General features: G+C 34.6%; 2 protein-coding genes across 2 annotated transcripts in view; one reads left to right on the top strand and one right to left on the bottom strand.

Annotated features, from left to right (window-relative positions):
• Positions 1–4864, top strand: part of MSH4 (mutS homolog 4) — an 83156-nt gene extending 78292 nt beyond the window's left edge. Inside the window, exons 22-23 of the mRNA XM_072751314.1 lie at positions 953–3988; positions 4216–4864. Coding sequence (XP_072607415.1) covers positions 953–1144 — 192 coding nt within the window. The 3' untranslated portion in view covers positions 1145–3988; positions 4216–4864. The remainder of the gene's footprint in view (positions 1–952; positions 3989–4215) is intronic.
• A 1440-nt stretch (positions 4865–6304) lies between these two features.
• On the bottom strand, positions 6305–23786 carry ASB17 (ankyrin repeat and SOCS box containing 17). Its single transcript, XM_026004722.2, has 3 exons — positions 23386–23786; positions 8169–8448; positions 6305–6511 (listed from the first exon to the last, which is right to left on the bottom strand). Exons 1-3 carry the CDS (start codon positions 23784–23786, stop codon positions 6305–6307), a joined length of 888 nt encoding a protein of 295 aa, XP_025860507.1.
• Between the last annotated feature and the right edge of the window lie 1010 nt (positions 23787–24796).

Genomic DNA, 24796 nt, shown 5'->3' with positions numbered 1-24796 from the left:
TAGATGATAATAGATATTCAGTAAGTGTTTGTTATTTAGATAATAAACTGATAGTTGATCATTCAGTGTATCAAATAGATAGGTGGGTGAATATATGGTAATCTTCCTCATGGAGTTGTATTCATTTTTCTTACAGTGAAAGAAGAAAAATATCTTGAATTACTTTCTATTGAGAAAGAGTTGGAGGGATTTTATTTCCCTTAGTAAAGGGAAATTCACTGACTTTAACCGTTAAGATTGAAAATGCTAATTCTCCTGTCTAGCTCAGGAAATGAGGTGGATGAAGAATTTTCCAGCTGTACTCCTATCTCTGAAGTACTATTCAAAGACTGAATATCTAAAGGTCTTCATAAGTATTAGAAAATTCCTGTTTTAAACATTATTTCTTGGGCATTCTAAGGATAGTTTGTTAAGAATTGGCATAATTTCAAGTAGCTATTTATGGTGCTTATTTTCAAAATGAATTTACCCCTCAGGCAGTATATTGTCTTAGACCCTAGTAGTTTCTATGTATGAAATCTCTTGAGAGACAAGCAATTTACTGTTGACCTGTTCTGTCCACCAGTTTGTCTGTTGGGGGAATTAAAGTAGGAGATAGAAGAGTAGTACACTTGGGGGACATTTAAAATGAGTACTGCATAGCAATGAACTATTATGTTAAGTAAGAAATTTGACCTATTTGGCAGACTTATTTCATTGAAAAGCGATTTCAAGAATATAAGAATATGTCATAAAGTAGTAAATATTCATGAAAAATTTTATTCTTTCAAAACAATATTTCTTTATTTTTTCTGGTATATTCTTTGCTAGTTGGATGGAATTGACTTAACCAAAGGAACTAGTTGCCTTTGGGTTCTGTATTTCTATGAAAGGAAAGAGAAAATTGCTAAAATTTTAAAACAAAGTCATAGTAATCATATTTTAATTTTTATCTATATTTTTTCAATAACAGCAAAACCAAAGGAGTACCCCTGAGATGGAAAGACAGAGAGCTGTGTACCATCTAGCTACTAGACTTGTTCAAACTGCTCGAAATTCTCAATTGGATCCAGACAGTTTACGAATGTATTTAAGTAATCTCAAAAAGAAGTATGAAACAGATTTTTCCAGGGCTGAACAAGTTTCAGGAAAGACTGAAGAATGACAATTCACATCATGTAATAATGAAATAATATATCTCAATATGGGGAAGCTAGAATTCACTTTTCCTAAGAGCAAAAGAAAATACTTGCTAAATTTTATATCTTAATGGAAAATTACATTATATTAACCTCATAATTATCTATATATTGTGTATAAGAAAATATTTGTTATAACTTAACATGAGAACCATTAAAAGGACTGATTTTTATGTTAGAACAATGTCAGTGTAACATGACAGTTTTTTTCTTATTTATGAAAATTCATATTATTAAGTCTTAGGTGTATTTATACTTACAAGTTATGGTTTAAAATGTTATTGTAAATACCTTAGTTTAAAAATATTTTTTTTTCCAATCATAGGTGAGTTCTTTTTGCACTCTCTTCTGAAGCAGTAAGACCCTATGACTCAATAATTTCTTAATTAGTACCCCAGAATTCCATGCTTATGAAGTTTGTTAGAACAATACTGGAAATTTTAGACTATTCTTTTTGACATTGAGTATAGTTATAAAGGGTGATAATAAACAGATATTTTGTAATTCAGAAAATGTTTTTTGGAAGGGGGAGTTGTCATCACCCACTCTTTCAGTTTTCCAAATACCAGGCATTCCATTTTCTACTCACCAAACTCTTTTCCAAGTTTCATTTTTGGTCATCTTTTTTAGGCGAGTAACCAAAGCAGCCAAAAGATAATATTGATTCATTTGGCTCAGGAAGCATTTTATAGAACTATTTTTCCATAGGCATGTGGCTTATACCACGATTTCAGAGTTTACCTGAAGGTCATTTTTGTTTCATAAATGGACATAAGAAAATGGAAGACAATCAGTTAGTTGGTCAGTAACTGTAAAGAGCAGGGCTGTTGTCTTCTCAAGTATCTTATGTCTACAATTCCATCTCACTAGATGGCTTATTTATTATCTCACCAAAAAGGGCCAAGATAGGGAAGTTATTCTTTTCTTGGACAATTAAGTATCTGGAACTCAGGGTATACATTCAGTAAGCTGGAGAATTCATAGTGATTTGGCCAAAAAAATATATTCACAGACTGGTTAGGGTCCTGTTTTTTGTTAATGTATGCATATTTTATGAAATCTAGTATTTTTTGCTTTATTAAATTCTAAGTAGTAAGATATATTGAAAAAGTTGTAATTTGGATGACGTACATACTTTTTTGAACTGTAAATATAAATTAGTATTCGTATTTAAATTTGATACATGTTAAACATCCCATTAGACTACTTATATTCCCTATTGTCATGTTTTACAAAGTACCACAATATTTTGAATTTGACCATTAGCCATGTTTTAACTCACAGTCTTTGAAATGAGTTATATTTTATGTAGTCATTCCTAAAAGTAGTTAGATAATTTAGGTTTGCAACAAATTTCTAAAAGCACTGGGTATGAAAAGGGCATGACAGATTGGGAAGAAAAGGGAAGAAGCAATAAAAAGCAGAAGGGGAGCATGCAGTGGGAGAAAAGCAGGCATGCAGACATAAGTGCAAAGTATTAAATATGCAGAATATCATTTTCTTACATATATTAAGTTCCCTTTAGATTTAACCCCAATTTTAGATTCCACCAGACTTTTAAGAAATTTTTCATTATTTAAATCTTTTGATGCATAAACTGTAGCCAGCTGATTAATCTCTTTTATTTTAGGTTTAGAATACTGAAATTAAAATAGGTTTATATATTCTTAAAATTAAATTACTTTTTCTTCAATCATTTTGTGTGTAGCCAAAATATACAAAAAAGCAAATTAAATGAAGATATAATTATTATGTTATGGCACCATAGAATAGAAAGGAATATTAGAGAGACAATTCATTCTTTAATTTTAAGGTCTATTTACTCTTCTCTTCAGTACCTTTTCACTTTGCCTTTCTCTAAAATTATAGATCATTATCTCATTATCCAGCCTTTTAAGATAAATGTTCATAATGTTGTCACAGATTCTTTTAATTTCCACCCCAAAGTCACTTTTTTAGTCTGTTCCACCTTTCTCCTCTCATAAAGTACTCTTTTTCAAGTCCAGAGTTAAGGAATGTGGGAGCAGAAGAAAAAGGCAGCTTATACTGATGCCTAGAAAGTAGTGCATTTGTATATTTCAAAATTGGCATACAATAACATTAACTTTTTTAATGTAAAATTTTATGAATTTTAGCACATATATGGATTCATGGAACCACCCTGACAATCAGTTTCTTCACCAAATACCAGACAGTTCCATCACATTCCCATCATTCCCTTAGTGCTGTCCCTTTATTGTCAGGTCCTTTCCTGACCCCTAACTTTATTTAACCCAGCAATCACTGGAAATTAAGCTTTCTATCACTATAGTTTTATTTTTTCCATAATGTCCAACAAATGGAATCATATAGCATGGAATCTTTTGAAACTGGGTTCTTTTACTCAGCATAATATTTCATAGAATTTGTCCACGTCATTGTCCCCTTTTATTGCTGACTAGTATTTCATGGTTTGCACCATAGTTTACTCATATACTCATTGAAAGACAATTGGATCTCCAGTTTTTGGTGATTATGAATGAAATTGTTATAAACATTCTTGTATAGATTTTTGTATGAGTGTTAAGTTTTAGGTTTTCCATAGGCTAAATAGGAGTGGAATGGCTCTGTCATTTTATAAGTTATGCATTTAGCTTCATAAGAATTCACCAAACTATTTTCTAAAGTGGCTCTTTATATTTTGCATTCTTGTCAGCCTTGGACGAGAATATCCCACATGTTCTCTAGCAGTTGGCATTATCAGTTTTTTTTTTTTAATTTTTAGCCATTCTAATAGGTATGTAGTGAGTAATGCATTTTATAATTTTAAAGCTATTCTGTTAATTCTTTTTTTTTTTTAACTTTTTTTTTTAATTTTTTTAATTTTTTATTTTTATTTATGATAGTCACAGAGAGAGAGAGAGAGAGAGAGAGGCAGAGACACAGGCAGAGGGAGAAGCAGGCTCCATGCACCGGGAGCCCGACATGGGATTCGATCCCGGGTCTCCAGGATCGCGCCCTGGGTCAAAGGCAGGCGCCAAACCGCTGCGCCACCCAGGGATCCCTATTCTGTTAATTCTTTAGCAAGCAAAAGCTGTTCTGACTTTTTAAACCAAATTATATCACTATCTTATGTGCTAGTGTTAAAAAAATTCAAATGTTAAAAAAATTCAAATGTTAATAAATTGTGTGTAGTAGTAGGGACTTCCTATATATATATGAATTGAGCTTAAAATAGGCTCAATTATAATTAAATGTACTTTTAGTTAAGTATATAAATTCAGTCTTATAATGCATTTGTACCTCACAGGAATGAAAATGGAAGGAAAGGAAAAGCAAATGATCTAGTAGTTATTGCTTTGCTTTTTCTATTCTATTCTTTAGGAATTTAAATTACACAGTTTATCTTACTGTAACCCTTTTCCTATAAATTGTCGAAATTTTGATAGTCTCCAGATTGCAGGTAGACAATGAAAATGCTAGTAAGTGCCATAATCTACCAAAATGGATCCTAAAATAGATAATGATGAGGTGGGAAACATCTTCATTGTCAAGAACCGTGAAGGTGTAACTATGTATGGTGATGGATGTTAACTAGACTTATTATGATCATTTTGCAATATATACAAATGTTGACTGTGTTATATACCTGAAATTAATATAATGTTATATGTCAGTTATACCTCAATTAAAAAAAATCTGTGAAGGATCTGAGACTTTTACCTTACTTGCAAACTAGCAGTTCAGTTTGCTGTTTCATGTTTGTCATCAGAAAATAGAAGATTCTTGAGTCAGAAACAAAAGACTTAATTGCTAATGGTGCATGATGCACCATGAGCTTCCTGTTTGTGTTGGTTTCAGGTATCCTGATCCTCTGAGACATGGAGTGGTCCAGTTAGATATGTGTACTATGGCTGAGGAACCCCAAGCTAGGGAAACCCTTTTATTAATGAGGTTCTAGCAGACCTGCTCAACCTTTATTTTTCCAGAGGAAGATAATTCTTTATTATACTAGACTGAACAGACCTGCCTGTGCTCAGAGGGAGACACTATCACTGTCTTCCAAGGCTGTTCATTATACAAACATCCTTAAAAAGGTAGTTAAATGTAAGACAGTGCCTCTGCTATAAGACAGGCAGAAATGTAAGCAACCTGTGAAAAATTATCTCCCAGTTCTCTTCTGTGTATTGCAGCAGTTTGACCACTTATTTATATAGAGAATAGTCTACTACCCTACTTAACTCAAGAAGAGCTTAAAAAATTGGAGTAGAATAAAATTTATTTTTTAAGGTAATAAATTTCTGTGCCTGATAATACTGTGTTGCATATTTGAAAGTAGCTGAAAGTAGATTTTAAGTGTTCTCATCACAAGGAAAACGTTGTAACTATGTATGATTGTGGCTGTTAACTAGACTTATTGTGGTGATCATCTTGCAATATATACATATACTGAATCATGTTATTATATACCTGAAAGTAATATAATGTTACATGTCAATTATATCTCAACTTAAAAAGCACTACTGATCTAGTACTTAGAAGTATCACACACCAAAACACCAAAGCTCCATATTGTTATTTGGGGCTAGTTATTTCCAAATACTATCCATTTCTGTCATCCTCCTCCTGACCCCCATCCTTTAGTTGACGAATTCTTTACCTTGTATAATTTGTGACTATGGCTTCTCAAGGAAGGGATCACATCTTAATTTCCTTAACTATTCCTTACCACCAAGCACAGCATTTTATTTGCAAAAGAACTCAATATACTTGTTAATAGGAATACACAATACAAAATATTTACTTAGCTTAGAACACACTAATAGTAGGAGCTTCAGAACATTAATATGACCAAAATTTCCACAGATAACAATAATGCTCTAACACAAAAAAAAAAACTTTTAAGAGTGGATTAGAAGGGTAAATCTAAAATATAACAAAAAGCATATAATTTGTTCCACTGTATAGAAAGGTAATGGGCAGAGCCATATACTGATTTAAAATGGATTGATTTAGGGTGTCCTGTGAAATTATATTTTCTAATGAAATATTCAGTGCAATAAAATTTTGCATGAAGTTAATAGTTTATTAACTTCTAAACCATACAATGGTGAGTATCCTTAAAGAACTCAGGAGAAAGATGTGTATTAACTTTCTAAATTCAGGTACTTCTGTAGACGAACCGGTATTTGAAGTGAAAATATTCCATTTGGGAGCATATTGTTGGTCAGTAGTTGAGCCCTAATGGTTATTCTGCAAAGATGTGATAGTTCACATGGATCTTTGTATCTTGTTGAAGGAATGTAGTCCAGCCAATTAGAAATAATTGGGCGTCTTCCTAAACTTAGCTGCGTCTGAAGAGGAAATATTTTAATTTTGTAATATTAATCATTGTTTATTCCAAATTATTAGCATTTTTATTTTGTATTTTAATTCAGAAAATAGATCTTAAGTTTATATAACCCTTATATTTTTTACAAAGCTTTTTTTTTTAATCTGAGGCAAGTATTTTTATTTGCCTTTTATTTCTCACAGTGATATATAAAGTTTAAATAATATGTCTAAGGACACAAAACATTATTTCTTACAACTATGAATGTGTATATGTTTTTTATTTTAGACAGATCACACACTTATGTTTTATCAGCTTCTCCTTCCAGAGTAGTGTTGTCAAGTTGGCTATACACCAGAATTATCCAGGAAACTTTAAAGTATATGAATGCTGAGGTTTTACTCCAGAAAGTTTAATTCAGTTCGTCTGAGATTAGGCACAGACAACATAAATCCTGCAAGGCCCCCTAGGTGATTCCAAACATTGTAGAATAAAACTTTGTACTGCAAAACCATAAGAAATCCTGATAGGGGGCAACCCAGGTGGCTCAGCGGTTTAGCGCCGCCTTCAGCCCAGGGCATGATCCTGGAGATGTGGGATGGAGTCCCACGTCGGGCTCCCTGCATGGAGCCTGCTTCTCCCTCTGCCTGTGTCTCTGCCTCTCTCTCTCTCTCTGTCTCTCATGAATAAATAAAATCTTAAAAAAAAATCCTGATAGATTTGTCTATATGAAAAGATAAATTTTTAAGTTTCAGTTAGGGTACCCCTTTTTAAAGATTTAATTCTAGAAGCTAAATGTTAATTAAGTTGATTTAGGACTAAAAGACATTGCTGTATTACAGAGCTATTTCTGCAGTAGAACCTATAATCTGTAGACCATATGGTACTTAAATGACATATAATTTTTTTTAAGACTGATTTATTTATTCATGAGAGACAGAGGCAGAGACACAGGCAGAGGGAGATGCAGGCTCCCCCTGGGGAGCCCATGCAGGACTCTATCTCAGGACCCTGGGATCAAGCCCTGAGCCAAAGGCAGAGGCTCAACCGCTGAGCCATCCAGGCATCCTGATATATAATATTTTAAAATTATTTATTCAGTACTAAGCTATTCAAAGAATATCTGGTATATGTTTAGTACCTTATCACCAAGTATTTAGCTCAATGCTTGGGATCATTGCTAGGGTATATGAAATAGTCTCTGCTCACAAAACTGAGGAATGGATATTTTCAATTGCACAAATATTTTAAGTCTTTATGTTTTAATATCTTGGCATGTATTTGTGAGGAGAAATGCAACTCATTTAAAAATACTGTACTGTAAAGAATTCTGTTAAATTTTTATTTAGGGTGTTCTTAAGACCTAGAGATCCTAATAAACACAGGTTATTGTGTAATCAGAATATAATAATAAGATACATCTACTTAGTAACTACTAAAATAAACCATAAATTTAACTTTTAAAATTATTTATTTAGAAGACAAGATTATGAAATAAGGGACTAATGTTCAAGATAATTTAGATTTTACTTATTTTTAATTTATAAGCCTACACTCAATTATTAATTTTTCACTGGATATAATTCATAGATTAAAAATCAAATTCATTCTTGTCTCACAGTTTTATCTTAAAATTGATCAATATTTGAGCCCAAACCCAAGAATAATATTTTGCTTACCTCTATTTCCCTGATTGAAATGGCAGAAAGCACTCTGGAACACAGCACTAAACATGTTTTGGCATCTTCCTGGATGTCTACCAATTCATGATCAACCATTATTCTCACTCTTGAAGGGTAGAGCAATATTGTTATCACAATGTTGATGGGATTTTTTTCTCTTTCTAAGATTCCATATTGCAGGAGTATTTTTAAGATATTAGATTGTCTTGTCTGAGCTACGTAGAGTAGAGGTGTGATGCCACTTAGTGGGCTTGGACAGTACACTGGTGTAAAAGTTCTGTGGACCAAACAAAAGCTTCACTGAATACAGAGCTAAGAATTGTAAGTTGTCTTAACAGTAATGGGAAAATAATAGTATTCTCTTAAGTATTAAATGTCTTAAATAGCTTTTAATGCACTTTTACCTTTATGTATGTCTTAAAAAGAGGTTGTTTTTTTTTTTAAGATTTTATTTATTTATTCATGAGAGACACACAGAGAGCGAGAGAGGCAGAGACACAGGAAGAGGGAGAAGCAGGCTCCGTGCAGGGAGCCCGACATGGGACTCGATCCCAGGACTCCAGGATCACACTCTGGGCCGAAGGTGGCACTAAACTGCTGAGCCACCTGGGGTGCCCTAAAAAGAGTTTTCTACTCCATGAATGTAGACCAAACTGGAAGTTAATAAGAAAATTCCTATTACACATTTAAACTTTGCACTTGTAAAAACAAAGAAAGATTTAAATGGATGGAAAGTGTTTGCTTTTAGTGGTAGTAGCTATGTTGCTCACTGGAGAAATCCTGCTGTCATTAGAACAAGTATTAGAAAACTGATGTAGCTCTGGAAAATTTAAAACAGAGAAGGTAAAAAGGCACTCTCTTAAATTTCACTTTATTAATAGAATAAAATTATGTGACTATTTTGATGCTTGTGACATCATCTTGGTCAGTCATGAATTGAGTTTGGAGATTAGATGAGAAAGGAATAAGTGCAACTATCTTAATTCTATATATTTTTTACTTTAATAAAATTAGAATTGGTATTTTTAGGTTTAAGCAGTGAAAATTTTATTTTTTTTCTGATTTTATGTGGTCCTTGCAATTATTTAATAGATATTTATGTTTGCTAATGTACTGGTCTCAATGTGTAGATAGGACATTGCATAGCTAACCACAGAAGATTTTATATTATCAAGTCTTGATTTAGCCAAATAAAAATGGCTTTAGGACTAAAGAAAGGGAAATTTTATTTATGATCCTTTGTCTCTGGAATTCTTTTGATTGGTCTAATAAGATACTAATATGTTTTTCAGAACAGCACACAAACTATAAATACTGGTTTTGAACAACTGTGCAGAGCAAGGAGAGCATTATTCAAAAAGGAGTTTCTCCTGGGTGGTTCAGTGTTTGATTGCCTGCCTTTGGCTCAGGTCATGATCCCGGTTCCTGGGATCGAGTTCTGCATCGGGCTCCGCACAGGGAGTCTGCTTCTCCCTCTGTGTCTCTGCCTCTCTCTGTGTCTTTCATGAATAAATAATTAAAATCTTAAAAAAAAGAAAAAGGAATTTAATATAGGATATATTTAATTAATGAGGGGAGGCAACACAATATAATGCTATAAAAATGGAGTAATTTAAGGGTTCTAGATTCTAGGTTTGGTTTCTCCTAACTAGCTCTATGATTTTGGATCAGTCAGCCTCTTTGAATCTTAGTTTCCTTATGCATTTATGTATTCATTTGCTCATTAATTGATTTAACACTTGCTTGCCCAGGGTGTACTGAGTGCTAGATACACAGAGATGAAAGATACAGTCCTTTATATCAAGAACCTTATTGCAGTCTAGTAAGGGAAATGGTCAAGTAATTCAATAATACAATACAAAATGATAATGGCTATGATAGAAACATGCTTGGTATACTGTGAAGCACTGAGGAGAGGCAGTGGAATAACCATTGTTTATAGGTTATCCTAGAGCTAAGATTTGAAGGAATAGCAGGTGTTAATCAATAAAAAGATTAGAAGTTATGTTTCATTTACAAGCATAAAGCAGCATTGGAGGATTGTTACACCTAAACTAGCTATACAAAAAGAATGTTTTGTGTTAGAAATGTTCTCTGGGTGAAGTGTGTTGAGAGAAGTCCTGAAAACCTCCCCCGTGTGATTCCCTTGTCAGGAGCTCCAAAGGGAACAGTTTAAAAATCACTAGACCAACTAGTATATCTCCCAAGCTTCATTGAGTGTTGAAACACCAAGATTTCATGATAAAAAAAATAGTATGGTGTAGTTCAGAGTAGCATGTTAGAAATTAAGTTGAGTTTTTGTTGTAACGCTGCCAGTGTTACTATACGTATCCTTCTAATTTCCATATATAAATATAGACATTCTCTGTTGGAATCCTCTCCGGATCAGTATTGCCTGAGACATCCCATCTTTTTCATAAATCCAATATATATCCCAAAATGAACTCTTACTAAACCCCTTCTCCTTCTGGATTCCCTGTCCTGCTTACAGGTATATTCGCTTTCCCAAGCCACCATTGCATCCAACTTTTTCACAGTTCTTTGATTTGTATATGTTCTTTCTATCCCTTTTCAATTCTGGGACAAGTCTTGCTCCTCATATTAGACTCCGTTTAATAAGCTCTTTTGTGGAGACTTCTTTGATGACCTGACTTTCCTTCCTCTTCTCATGACTTTGCACAGGTCTCCATTAAGCCCATATCATTTTGGATAACTTAACATTACTAATCGTTCATTTTCTCATCTTCAAAATAAATGAGTGGGCAAGACGGGCAAAAAAAAAAACATGTAAGCTCCACAAGGGCAACAATTTTTGTCTGTTGAATCTGCTATTATATCCTTAAATGCTGGGAAGCCCGGGTGGCTCAGCAGAGTGCTGCCTTTGGCCTGGGCGTGATCCTGGAGACCAGGGATCGAGTCCCATGTCGGGCTTCCTGCGTGGAGCCTGCTTCTCCCTCTGCCTGTGTCTCTGCCTCTCAATCTGTCTCATGAATAAATAAATAAATAAATAAATAAATAAATAAATAAATACTTAAATGCCTAGAATAATGCTTAGCCTGAAGTAGACAAGTATTTGTTGATTTTTTTTACTGTTATCCAGGAAAAAATATATACATGTAATTAAAATTTTTTTTTGTGGCTTTTGGACCCAACAAGACAATGATAACAAAAGTAAAAATAAATGAAAAATGAAAAAGCTTCTGTACAGTGAAGGAAACAAACCAGCAACAAAATTAAAAGGCAACCTACTAAGTGGAAAAAAGAATATCTGCAAATGATATATCTAATAAGGGGTTAATATCCAAAATATATAAAGAACTCATCAACTCAATAAAAAAAAATTCTATTAAAAAGTGGGCAGAGAATCTGAATGGACATTTTTTTCCCCCTTTGGAGTCAGATCCAGAAAATATTGCCATGAACAATGTCAGGGAACTTCCTGTGTTTTCTTTTAGGAGTTTTATGGTTTCTTCAGCCAATTTTGAGTTAATTTTTGTGTGTGGTATGAGATTGGGGTCTAATTTCATTCTTTTGCATCTGACAATTTTCCCAGCATCATTTTTTGAAGAGACCATCCTTTCCCTGTTATATATTCTTGTCTTTTTTTTTTTTCATAAAATTAATTAACCATATTTGCATGGGTTTATTTCTGGGCTCACTGTTTTGTTCCTTTGATCTGTATGCTTATTTTTATGCCATGCTGTTGTGATTACTATCTTTTATCTTTTTTTTCAAGACTACTTTTGTTATTCAAGATCTTTTGTTATTTGAGATCTTTTGTTATTCAAGATCTTTTCTTATTCAAAACAAATTTTAGGATTGTCCTAATTCTGTGAAAAAAGGCCATTCAAAAATTTTATTAAAAGATTTTATTTCTTTAACTGTGAGAGACACAGAGAGAGGCAGAGACATAAGTAGAAGGAGAAGTAGGTTCCCTGTGGGGAACCTGATGTGGGACCCTGGGATCACGACCTGAGCTAAAGGCAGATGCTCAACCACTGAGCCACCGAGGTGTTCCTGCCATTCAAATTTTGGTTCAGATTATTGAATCAGTAAATTGCTTTGGGTGATACGGACATTTAAATGATATTGATTCTTCCAATCCATGAGCACAAAATATCTTTCTTTGTGTCTTCTTCAATTTCTTTCATCAGTGTCTTAGAGTTTTTGGAGTACAGATCTGTCACCTCCTTGGTTAAATTTGCTTCTAAGTATTGTATTCTTTTGATGCATAAGTATTTTATGAGATTGTTTTCTTAATTTATTTTGCTGATAATTCATTGTTAGTATATAAAAACACAATAGATTTTTGTATATTGATTTTATACCTGCAACTTTTGAATTTATTAGTTTTAGCTATTTTGGTGGAGTCTTCAGGACTTTCTATATATAATATGTCATCTATATATAGTGGCGGTTTTACTTTTTCCTTCCCAATTTGGATATACTTTATTTTATTTTTAAATTTATTTTAATTTCTGTTTTATTTGCCTAATTGCTCTATCTAGGGCTTCTAATACTATGTTGAATAAAAGTGGTGAGAGTGGGCCTCTTTGTCTTGTTCCTGATCTTAAATCATTGGGTTTGATATTATTTGTGGGTTTTTCATATATAGTATTTATGATGTTGGAGTACCTTCCATCTATACCCACTATGTTGAGGGTTTTTATCATAAATGAATGTTGAATTTTGTCAATGTTTTATATTCAAATATTGAGATCATGTAATTTTTATCCTTCATTTTTTAATGTGTATTATGTTGATTGTTTTGCAGGTATTAAACCATCCTTTCATCCCTGTAAATAAATCCTACTTGATCATGGTGTATGATCCTCCTTTTGATATATTGCAGAATTTGACTTGCTAATATTTTGTAGAGGATTTTTGCATCCATGTTCATCAAGGATATTGGCCTGTAATTTTATTTTTTGCAGTGTCCACATGTGGTTTTGCCATTAGGGTAATTCTGAACTTGTATAATGAGTTTGGAAGTGTTTCCTCTTTTTCAGTTTTTGGAAGGGTTTAAGGATAGGTATTAAATCTTCTTTGAATATTTTGTAGAACGCAACAGTGAAGCTGTCTGGTCCTGGACTTTTGTTCGTTGGGAGGTTTTTGATTACTGATTCAATCTCCTTACTAGTAATTGGCTTATTCAGACTTTGTGTTTCTTCACAATTCAGTCTTGGAAGATTATATGTATATGAGGACTTATCCATTTCTTTTAGGTTGTTGAATCTGTTGATGTATACTTGTTCATAATTGCCTCTAATGATCTTTTTTGTATTTCTTTGGTATCAGTTGTTAATTTTTGTTCCATTTCTGATTTTTTTTCTTGTTGAGTCTGGCTAAAGGTTTGTCAGTTTTGTTTATCTTTTCAGAGAACCAGCTCTTAGTTTCATTGATCTTTTCTATTTTATTTTTAGTTTGTATTTCATTTATTTCTGCTCTGATCTTATTTCCTTCTTTCTACTAACTGAACTTTATTTTTCTTTTTCTAGTTCCTTTTGGTATAAAGTTAGTGTAGTTGAGCTTTTTTTGTTTGTTTGTTTTTTAGGTGGGTGTGTATCACCATAATCTTCCCTATTAGAACTGCTTTTGCTGCATCTCATTGATTTTGATAAAATGTATTTCTATTTTAATTTATTTCAAGATAAGTTTTGATTTCTTTCATTTCTTTGTTGACACATTGGTTGTTCAGTACCACATTTTTAAATCTCCATATATTTGTGATTTTTCCAGTGTTCTTATAATTTATTTCTAGTGTCATACCATTGTGGTTGGAAAACACACTTGATATGATTTCCATCTTCTTGGATTATTGTGACTTGTTTTATGGCCTAACATATAGTCTGTCCTGGAGAATATTCCATGTACACTTGAGAAGAATGTGTATTTTACTGCTTTTGTATGCAATATTCTGTGTGTGTGTGTGTGTGTACTATTATATATTATTATATATATTATTAAGTCCATTTGGTCTAATGTGTCAACTAAGGATACTTTTTTTTTAATAATAAATTTATTTTTTTTGGTGTTCAATTTGCCAACATACAGAATAACATCCAGTGCTCATCCCATCAAGTGCCCCCCTCAATGCCTGTCACCCATTCACACCCACCCCCTGCCCTCCTCCCCTTCCACCACCCCTAGTTCATTTCCCAGAGTTAGGACTCTTTATGTTCTGTCTCCCTTTCTGATATTTCCTACCCATTTCTTCTCCCTTCCCTTCTATACCCTTTCACTATTATTTATATTCCCCAAATGAATGAGAACATATAATGTTTGTCCTTCTCTGACTGACTTATTTCACTCAACATAATACCCTCCAGTTCCATCCACGTCGAAGCAAATGGTGGGTATTTGTTGTTTCTAATGGCTGAGGAATATTCCATTGTATACATAAACCACATCTTCTTTATCCATTCGTCTTTCGATGGACACCGAGGCTCCTTCCACAGTTTGGCTATTGTGGACATTGCTGCTAGAAACATCGGGATGCAGGTGTCCCGGCATTTCATTGCATCTGTATCTTTGAGGTAAATCCCCAGCAGTGCAATTGCTGGGTCGTAGGGCAGGTCTATTTTTAACTCTTTGAGGAACTTCCACACAGTTTTCCAGAGTGGCTGCACCAGTTCACATTCCCACCAACAGTGTAAGAGGGTTCCCTTTTCTCCGCATCCTCTCCAACATTTGTTGTTTCCTGCCTTGTTAATTTTACCCATTCTCACTGGTGTGAGGTGGTATCTCCTTGTGGTCTTGATTTGTATTTCCCTGATGACAAGTGATGCAGAGCATTTTCTCATGTGCATGTTGGCCATGTCTATGTCTTCCTCTGTGAGATTTCTCTTCATGTCTTTTGCCCATTTCATGATTGGATTGTTTGTTACTTTGGTGTTGAGTTTAATAAGTTCTTTATAGATCTTGGACACTAGCCCTTTATCTGATACGTCATTTGCAAGTATCTTCTCCCATTCTGTAGGTTGTCTTTTAGTTTTGTTGACTGTATCCTTTGCTGTGCAAAAGCTTCTTATCTTGATGAAGTCCCAATAGTTCATTTTTGCTTTTGTTTCTTTTGCCTTCGTGGATGTATCTTGCAAGAAGTTACCGTAGCCGAGTTCAAAAAGGGTGTTGCCTGTGTTCTCCTCTAGGATTTTGATGGATTCTTGTCTCACATTTAGATCTTTCATCCATTTTGAGTTTATCTTTGTGTATGGTGAAAGAGAGTGGTCTAGTTTCATTCTTCTGCATGTGGATGTCCAATTTTCCCAGCACCATTTATTGAAGAGACTGTCTTTCTTCCAATGGATAGTCTTTCCTCCTTTATCGAATATTAGTTGACCATAAAGTTGAGCTTCTAAGGATACTTTATTATTAGTTTTCTGCCTGAATGATCAATGCATCGATGTAAGTAGTATACTAAAGCCCCTTTCTAGTGTTTTATTGCTGTCAATTTCTGCCTTTAGGTCTTTTAATACTTGCTTTATATATTTAGATGTTTCTGTGTTGAATGCAGAATGTTATATCTTATTATTGGGATCGACCTTTTTACTTGTATATAATGCCCATTTTTTGTCTTTTATTACAGTCTTTATTTTAAAGTCTATTTTATCTAATATAACTATAGCTACCCTAGCTTTTCTTATTGGGATGGGTGGGCAGATTTCCATTTGCCTGAAACATCTTCTTCCAACCTTTCACTTTTGGTCTGTGTGTGTCCTTACATATGAAGTGAGTTTCTTGTAGGCAGTAAGGTAGAGGGATAGTGCAAAGATGGTACCTTCCTGTGCCAGCACCAGGAAAGAAGAAAGAGAATGCTGAAAAGATGCCTTTGTTGCTAGAGAGCTTCAACAGGCTTTGCCCTTCTGGCAAATATCTTAGGATTAGGTATTCGTTAGGTATAGTGTTAGGTTTTGTACTAGGTCCCAAAGTGAATGTGTCTACTTGTGGATACTTTAAGAGTATTATCTCCATTTCCTACAGCACTATTTCTCCTGAACATAAGTTCTATTGGTTTTAAAGCCAGGTGTTTTGGGGGCTCATCTCTCCAGTGCAGGCCCCAAGGGTTGGAGTGTCTGATGTGGGACATAAACACCTTGCTTCTCAGGGAGAACCTCTGTATTTGTGAGATCCCTCTCAACTCCTCCTAATTGTGGGTTGGCATGCTGGGGGTGGGGTTTTTGGCTAGACCATGTCTCTGCTTCCCCAGCCCATTTAATATGGCCCACTTAATTTTTTATTTTAAAAAATAAAATAATTTTTATTTTTTATTTTTATTTTTCTTGAGGTGAGGGGAATGGGGACGGATAGAGGAAGAGGGAGGGAGAGAATCTTAAACAAGCCCTAGGCCCAGTATGGAGCCCCATGCAGGGCTCTGACCTCAGGACCCTAAGATCATGACCTGAGCCAAAATCAGGAGTTGGACGCTGAACTGACTCAGCCACCCAGGTGCTCCAGTCTATTAATCTTTTGCTGTGGAGGATCTGTCAGCTAGTTTTTTTTTTTTTTTTTTTTTTTTTTTTTAAGGGGGAATTGTAGCATATATAGATGTAGATTTGTTGGGTTCATTGGAGTAAGTTCAGGATTCTCCTACCATCTTGAACCACCTCTGATCTTGCTCACTCTTAAGATATTTGACTAGCAGTATTTTAAGTTTAGGAATTCAGGAGTCTTAGGGGACAAAGATACCATAAGTGGTCCTTGGTAAGATGTATAGATATTAGTTAATTTTAAAATAATTAAGATTGATATTACCTTTAGAAGTAATTTTGGGCCAAAAATGTTGAAAACATAACCAAAACCCAAATAGGCTTAAAATGAGATTTAAAAGTCTAATCTGTACCCAAGTGACATGATTAATCCTCATGTTTAAAGAGCATGTTACTGTAAACCAAAATTTGCTTAATCTGTACTGACAGTTAATTATAACAGTACTTATATGGATGGAGTAAGGCAAGCACAGCAAGAATTAGTTTTTAAATGTGAAGTTAATGAACTGAACCCTCCGTATCTGAAAACCTGTCATATATGGTTATGAAATGGGGCATAATATTTCCATATAGACATGCAGAGAATGATTCAGTTTTGTAGCTATACTAATTATTTCTATTTTTTCCTACTACTTCTCTTTTAGTTTTTAGCCACCAAATTTAAGAGATCCTTTGTCATAATTTTATGTCTGATATTTAATGGAACCATGTTTTATCCTAACTTAGTAGGGCTATTTTCTCCCAGTTATCCACCTACCTCTTTGGCTGTTCCTTTTCAACCATCTTTTACTGGTTCCTCTTTCTCTGCCCTTAACATTTAAGTAAATATGTGGTCTTTTGACTAATTTTCTTTTGATTTTTTGTTCTCAGGCAATTTCATCCATGACCATAACTTCAATTACTGTCTATTAATTTATTCAACAAATATTTATTGAATGGATACTGCATGCCAAGTACTGTTTTAGGCGCTTGGGATATGTGAGTGAACATAACAAAGATACCTGCTTGGATTGTAGTGAGGGGAAACAGTACAGGATGAACATAGCAAAATGCAAATTTTATAATATGTCAGAAGATTTGATAAGAAAAAAAAAAAATAGACCAGAATAGGAAGTATGGAAGTGTTGGGACAGATGTACGAGGACATTTTACAATTTTAAATAGGATGATAGGAGAGGGCATTTCTGAAAGGTAACATTTGAATAAAGAAGAAAGAGATGAAGAAGTTATTTATTTAGGATTTAGGATTTAGTTAGTTATTTATTTAGAAGATATTTATTTGAGGATCCTCAGGAAGCAGTGTTCCTGGAGTGGTGAGGGAAGGAAGAGTAAGGGAGCCATCGTGGCTGAAAGAATGAAAAGCGTGAGGAGTAGTGGGAAACAAGGACAGAGATAATGGGATATCATTATGTAGAGCCTTGTAGATCACTGAGAGGACTTCCATCTTTTACTCTAAATGGAATGGAGGAGTCATTGGAGATTTTGAATGGGAAAGCAACATGATCTTACCTCTGTTGAGAATTTGTTATGGGATCGGAAGAGGAAAGTTACTGAGTACAAGGCAATAGCAGTAGAGATGGTCAGATTTCTGTATATTGTTTAAAGGCAGAACCAACAGATATCCAGGCAGATTAGATGTGGAATGTAAGAGACAGAGACATCAAGGATGATGCTATCCCTTAGGTAATGCAAACTCTTATGTCCCAAACTGAATTTTTAAGTCCTCTGTAATAATCGTGATAGATTTGTGGCATGACCATTGTGGTAGGCTGAATAATGGCCTCTCATACTGGCAAAAGGGATTTTGCAGATGTAATTAAGGGTAAGGATCTTGAGATGGGAGATTATGCAAGTGGACCCAGTGTAACCACAAAGGCTCTTCTAAGATGTGTCAGAGAACAAGAGAAGCAGAGCCAGTGAAGGAGCTATGACTGTACAGTGCTGGCTTTGAAGATGGAGGAAGAGGCTGTGAACCAAGGAATACAGGAAGCTTCTAGAATCTGGCAGGGAAACATTCTTCTGTAGAGCCTCTTGAAAGAACTAGCTCTGCTGACCTCTTGATCTTAGCCCAGTAGGCTCATTTTGGATTTCTGGCCTCCAGAACTAAAAAATAATACATCTGTATCATTTTAAGCCACTAAATTTGTGGCAATTTGTTACAACAGGAGAAAACTAATACAGCTATCAACAAGTCTTAAAATTTAGAAATTTGAAATTAACTCCTCTCTTTTTGATGGTCTGCTTCTAATCACTCGCTATTTTGTTATTCTGTTTAATAATATCTCTTCTTTCCTCTACTGCTATTCAAGTTCTCTTTATGTTTTACCTGGACAGTTGTGGTATCAAAGAATAGCCAGAAGTTGGAGAAGATGGTGGCAGAGCAGCATTAGTTCTTTCCCTAAAACTATTATAAATACACATGGAAGCTAAGTTAGCACAGAGTGCCTACTATGCAAATTCAGTGTCAAGCAACTTCTCCAGTCACCTACTTCTTTTTAATAAGATTGCTTCCCACAGTTCTTTTTCTGTTCAGGTTCTGGAGCTGCCACCGTACCTGGAATGTCTGAGCAGTCTACTAACTGGTCTCCCTGCCTCTAGTCCCAGTCTCCCTTCCTACAGTTGAGTCTTCAAATGAGCACTGATGAATCTTTTCATACTACAAGTCTAACCTTCACTGGTTAGGCATCATTCATGGTGTAAGTTTCAAATTCCTTAGTTTGTCCTACAAAGTACTTCACCCTTTCACTTCCAGGCTTCATCTTTTAATACTACCTGATTTCCTATCTTACTTTCTAGCAGTTGCAGAATTGTCTATAATCCCTAGAATCAACATGTTTGTTATCTCTTTTGGTTTTAGTCATCCTGCCTCTGCCTAGATCTTATTTCTTCAAGGGAAAGGAAGAGAAAACTCCCTTTCATCTTTTAAAAATCAGTTTAATAATCCTCTAGAGAGCTTTTTCAGATATCTGCTGCTTTCCAATAGTGTTAACAACTTCTTTCTCTGTTCTTTCTACCAGCACATGCTTCTATTTTTGCCCTTATAGTATAATGTTTATGGTTCACTTACTAGTCTGTGAGATCCTGCAAATCAGGAAATATGGCTGTTTTGTTTTTGAATTCCCAAAAAGTAACATAGTGCCTGGCACTTAAGGAAATGCTTAATAAATGATTATCTTAACTGAATGACATCATCTCTTTAACCACTTATGGTATATCATACAATGGCATTTAGATTACGATTGCAAGTTTGTTGTAAAAAAATGAACAGGTTTAAGTTCCTTTCCCTCGTTAGTTCTATCTTCTCTCATCCAGGGACCTATTTAGATACTTCATTATTATAATGGAGAAAGTATCATATTGGAGTATATCCTGGGGAAGGTGACAAAAATGCTGCTGTAGGAATAAACAACAAATAATAGGAAACTTAAGGTATTCATTATTAGGTCATAATAGGAAACAAGGTATTCATTATGAGGACAAATATTTGAGAGGTCTTCACTTGGGAGAGAAAATAGACTTTGTTCTCCATAGCTCTGGAGGCAGAACTGGAGAAATGGAGACAGATTTCAGTGCATGATGAGTAAGAATCTAATAAAGCTGCATAAAAATTCACTTTTTCATTCAACAAATTCTTGACTGAGCTGTTGCATGTATCTACATAGTTCTATGCACTGAGGATTCAATGTTGAGGAAGTAGTCAGGATTTCTTCTCTCATGGAGCTTACTTTTAATGATAGTGAACAAAGAAATCAATGAAAAAAAAAGAGCAATAGCAAATGAGCATATAGTGATTGATGTGCAGACAATAAAAATAGTGCTATGACACTGAATGAATGACTTCTTTAGATGATGAGGCCAGAAAAGTCCTCTCTGAAGAGATGACATTTATAGTGTGTTCCAGATGATAAAAAAGAACTAGTCCTAGGAAGATCTGAGTGAAGGGATTTCCAGACAGAGGGATCAGTTATTATTATTGTATTATTATTTTTTTAATTCTAGTTTTAAAAACTTGAGTATAGTTGACACACAATATTACATTAGTTTCAAGTGTATGACCCAGTGACGCAACAGGTTTACAGGTTATACTGTGCTCACCACAAGCATAGCTACCATCTGTCACCATTGCGATATCATTCCCTATGCTGCATTCCCTATGCTGCGCCTTTTATTCCCATGACTTGTTCATTACATAACTAGAGGCTTGTATCTCGCACTCCCCTTCACTCATTTTGCCCATCCCTCTTTTCTCCCCCCTACCCTCTGGCAATCATCAGTTTGTTCTCTGTATTTACGGGTCTGTTTCTGCTTTTTCTCTATTTATTCCTTTGTTTTGCTCTCGAGATTCCATATATGAGTGAAATCATATATTTGTCTTTCTCAGTCTGACTTATTTCACTTTGAGGTAACAGTCATTACAGGACCTTCAGGCAGGAATGAAATGGAAGATGTTCAAGAAACAGGTCTGTGTGGTTGGGATATAGTGTTCAAGGGGGAGAATGATATGAGATTGTATTTTGTTACTATAGTGAGAGACCAGATCATGTAGGACTTTTCTTTTTTAAGATTTTATTTATTTATTCATGAGAATACACAGAGAGGAGAGAGAGAGAGAGGCAAAGACACAGGCAGAGGAAGAAGCAGGCTCCATATAGGAAGCCTGACGTGAGACTCGATCCCAGGTCTCCAGGATCACGCCCTGGGCTGAAGGCGGCACTAAACCACTGAGCCACCTGGGCTGCCCCTCATGTAGGACTTTTAAAAAATGAGTATAGGGTTTGAATTTAATTCCACTTGTAGTGGTAAAGATTTGGAGGATTTTAAGCATAGGTGATGTAACATATTTCACATTTTTATAAGGTCGTTCAGGCTTCTGAGTCAAGAATAGATTACAGGGGTTGAGAGGGAAGAGTGGAAGCTGAAAGGCTCTTTGGCAGCCTATAGCAGTTGTGGAGGCAAGAGATGAATGTGGTTCACCTAGGTTGGAAATGGAGGAAATGAAAAGTGTAATTAGGATATGTTTTAGGATCAAGTCAAAAGGACTTGCTAATGTGTTGATGAAAGAAAGAGAAGAATCAAGAATAAATTCTGGATTTCTCTCTTGTGCAACAGGATAGAACAAAAGGGGCTATTAATCAGGTAGGGAATTCAGGGGAAGAAGCAGTTTGACAGGGAGAGAATGAGTTAGATTAATATTATTTCTGTTTGAGATGCTTTGTGGAGATGTTGAGTAGACAACTTTATATAGAAGGAATCTGGAGCTCAGAGGAAAGGTTAGGGCTGGAAGAAAGACTGGGAGTCATTGGCACATACATAATATCTAAAGTCATGGGACTGGGTAAAGTCTTTGAGGGAAACAGGATACGTATAGCTGGGAAACAGGTCCTTGGGGAAAGGAATGGTTTACCTCACAAAATAGGTAACTGCTACCAGAGTTGTTCAAGCAGAGACCGTATGAGCATCAGCCAGGGATGGTTGATGTAAGGTTGTTGCCCAGGGTGGAAGTTTGCTAGTGAACTCTTAGGCCTCATCTGAATCTAAATAAAACTATGAGTCTCAGTTTTCCCCTTTTGCTTCCCATTTAAGAATTTTTTTAATTTATATTCTCTTCCTCTGTTTTATTCCATTTTTCTTTCCCATGGACCTGCCAGGGACACACATAGGTGTTACTTAACCCAGCTAGTGATACTCAGAAGCAGCTGCTCTTCGCTATAGTTACAGATATAATGGTCCTTAAAACAACCAAAAATTGCTTTTTGGGGGTTGTATTTACTGATATTCCAGACCACAGTTACTAGTTCAGGTACTTGGGTGATCATTAAGGAAAGCAATCTAGTGGTTCTCCAGGATCACAGTGATACACAATCAAGGGAACTCTGCTTCAGGCAGAATGTAGATTGGTTTAGTCTCGAACTGATTTTATCTGCCTTGTTTTCTAGTGCATACATGCACCTATCATTGTGCCTAGCTCGTACAGTGCCTCTTACGTACAAAGGCACATTGGTTCTAGTCAAACCAGTACTTAAAATTGTAGCATGAATTAGAGTCAGTGCAAACTAGGTAACTTTAGAATCTGTATTTTGGACTTTTTGTACAAAGAGGTCACATTAAATATTTCATTCTGTATGATCCCCAGTAGTATTCATTAGCTAGACTGACATTTCAGACTACATGAAAATTTGGTTCTATAGCAGACTGAATCAGGTACCTGACTTCATTATGCTAAATCATGGAGATTTTGGAGCCAAATTTATCAATGTTTAACATACAAATAGTGAATTATTATGCTTGATAACTACTACTGAGTGAATATGGATATGTATTCTGAATTCTACTTGAAAGTCATTTTATGTACATATTATAGATATATGTATTAGTATTAGCATTATTAATATTTCCAAGAAGAAGAGATCACAGTTTTACCCAAAATAATGTCTTTGTCTAGTAAAAGAAATCTAAGTTGTCTAACATGCCCTTACCTTGAGCACTAACATGTAAACTTTATAGAGCAGAACCACTAGAAATTTATTGGCACATAATAATGTATGTATAAGGAAGCATTTATTGAATAAATAATGAAGTAATAAAGGAGTGAACAAATGAATGAGCAATCAAGTCAGGATTCCTTATCCATATATAGCCACTATGCATGTTCATTTTAGAAAAAAAAGTAGTAATATAAGCTAAAAAGCAATTTTTCTCCTTTTATGGTGAAAGTATGAGATTATTACCTCCATATCAGTGCCAGGTTACAACTTCTGTCTTGAACATAGTCCTTTGTCTTCTTGAGAAGCAACTCCACAAAGTCAGGATTACCTTTTCTGGCGAATACCCAGTACAGAATTGTATTCACACATATTTCAGTAAATTCAAGATTAAAATTTAGTTCGAAACGGTATCCTGATTTTTCCACAAATGCAATATAATCTGAGAGTAGTATGTCAAACCCATCCAAGTCGACATACCTCAGAATTTTTGCCAGGGTTCTGTAAATCCTAGGTTCATAACAGTGATATCCCCACTGTCCCAAAAACTGCAAGGATGGTCTTTTAACAATTTTGTCAATGAGATTGCAAAATATATTGCTTCTTGGACAAGAAGTCTTACGACATAATTTAGAAGATTTACTCATCGCTATTTAAGGCAACAATACAGAAATAAAATCACAGGAGGTCATACTGTGATCCTTCAGTTACATATTTTGATAATGTGGTAGGCTTTACTCCACAAACAGGAAGTGCCCTTTAAACTGTAGCCAGAAAAAATATCATATGAACTAGTACCATACAGTACTGGATGACATCACAATAGATGGTGATCTGTCATCAGCATAGGTCAGAAATTTGGGATATTATATGTAACTGGTAACATTTGAGAGAGTTCATATTGGACATAAATGGTGTGTATAACATCCAAGAGCTAATATTTTTAAATCTAAAACTTCAGCTCAGGCCACGGTGTATTTTTGTGAGATACTGAAAGCACAGTCTGTACATTAGACAAAATAATATTAATAACCAGGTTGATGATTCATTTTAGGCTGTCCTGTTCTGCATGAGTACTGCATATTCTCTCTTAAACCTGTATTCATTCTCAGAAAAGCTGTCATTCAATATTAAACAGCATTTGGAAACTTTGCTTTAGGATTTAAAATTTTATAGACGTTCTTCCTCTATAAATTAGACAGAACATATAAGTTTAGACATTAAAGGTGTTTCAAATTGGATGTGGCATTCTTGTCTTGACCCAGTAAAATAAAGGGGAAATAGGATTGTTTAGTTTATGCTTCAGCCACTTTCCTGTTTATGCTTCAGCCACCTCTCTATTAAATTTAATAACCTTAGGTATGTTTATTAGCAATTTTAAAGGTACTTAAATGTTTTCTTCTTTTGAATATTTTTCTTGAAATCATAGAAAATAATGTCTCTTTAGTAAAGAGAAATTATAACTTTGGGTTTACTATAATATACTTCCACTAATAGTGGATTTAGTTCTCTGTAAGCTCTAAACTCTCTTTTCCTGGAATAGCAGGAAGAACTAATAACTATTGTCATCTTTCTGAAAACCAAGAGTTTTGTTATTTTCCTCTATTTTCTTTATATTTTCTCCACTCCAAAAAAATACATTTTTCAAATGGACTGT

Source organism: Vulpes vulpes, chromosome 3 (assembly GCF_048418805.1).
Source record: "Vulpes vulpes isolate BD-2025 chromosome 3, VulVul3, whole genome shotgun sequence".
Taxonomy (NCBI): Eukaryota; Metazoa; Chordata; class Mammalia; order Carnivora; family Canidae; genus Vulpes; species Vulpes vulpes.
This window is presented reverse-complemented; position numbering and strand designations above follow the sequence as displayed.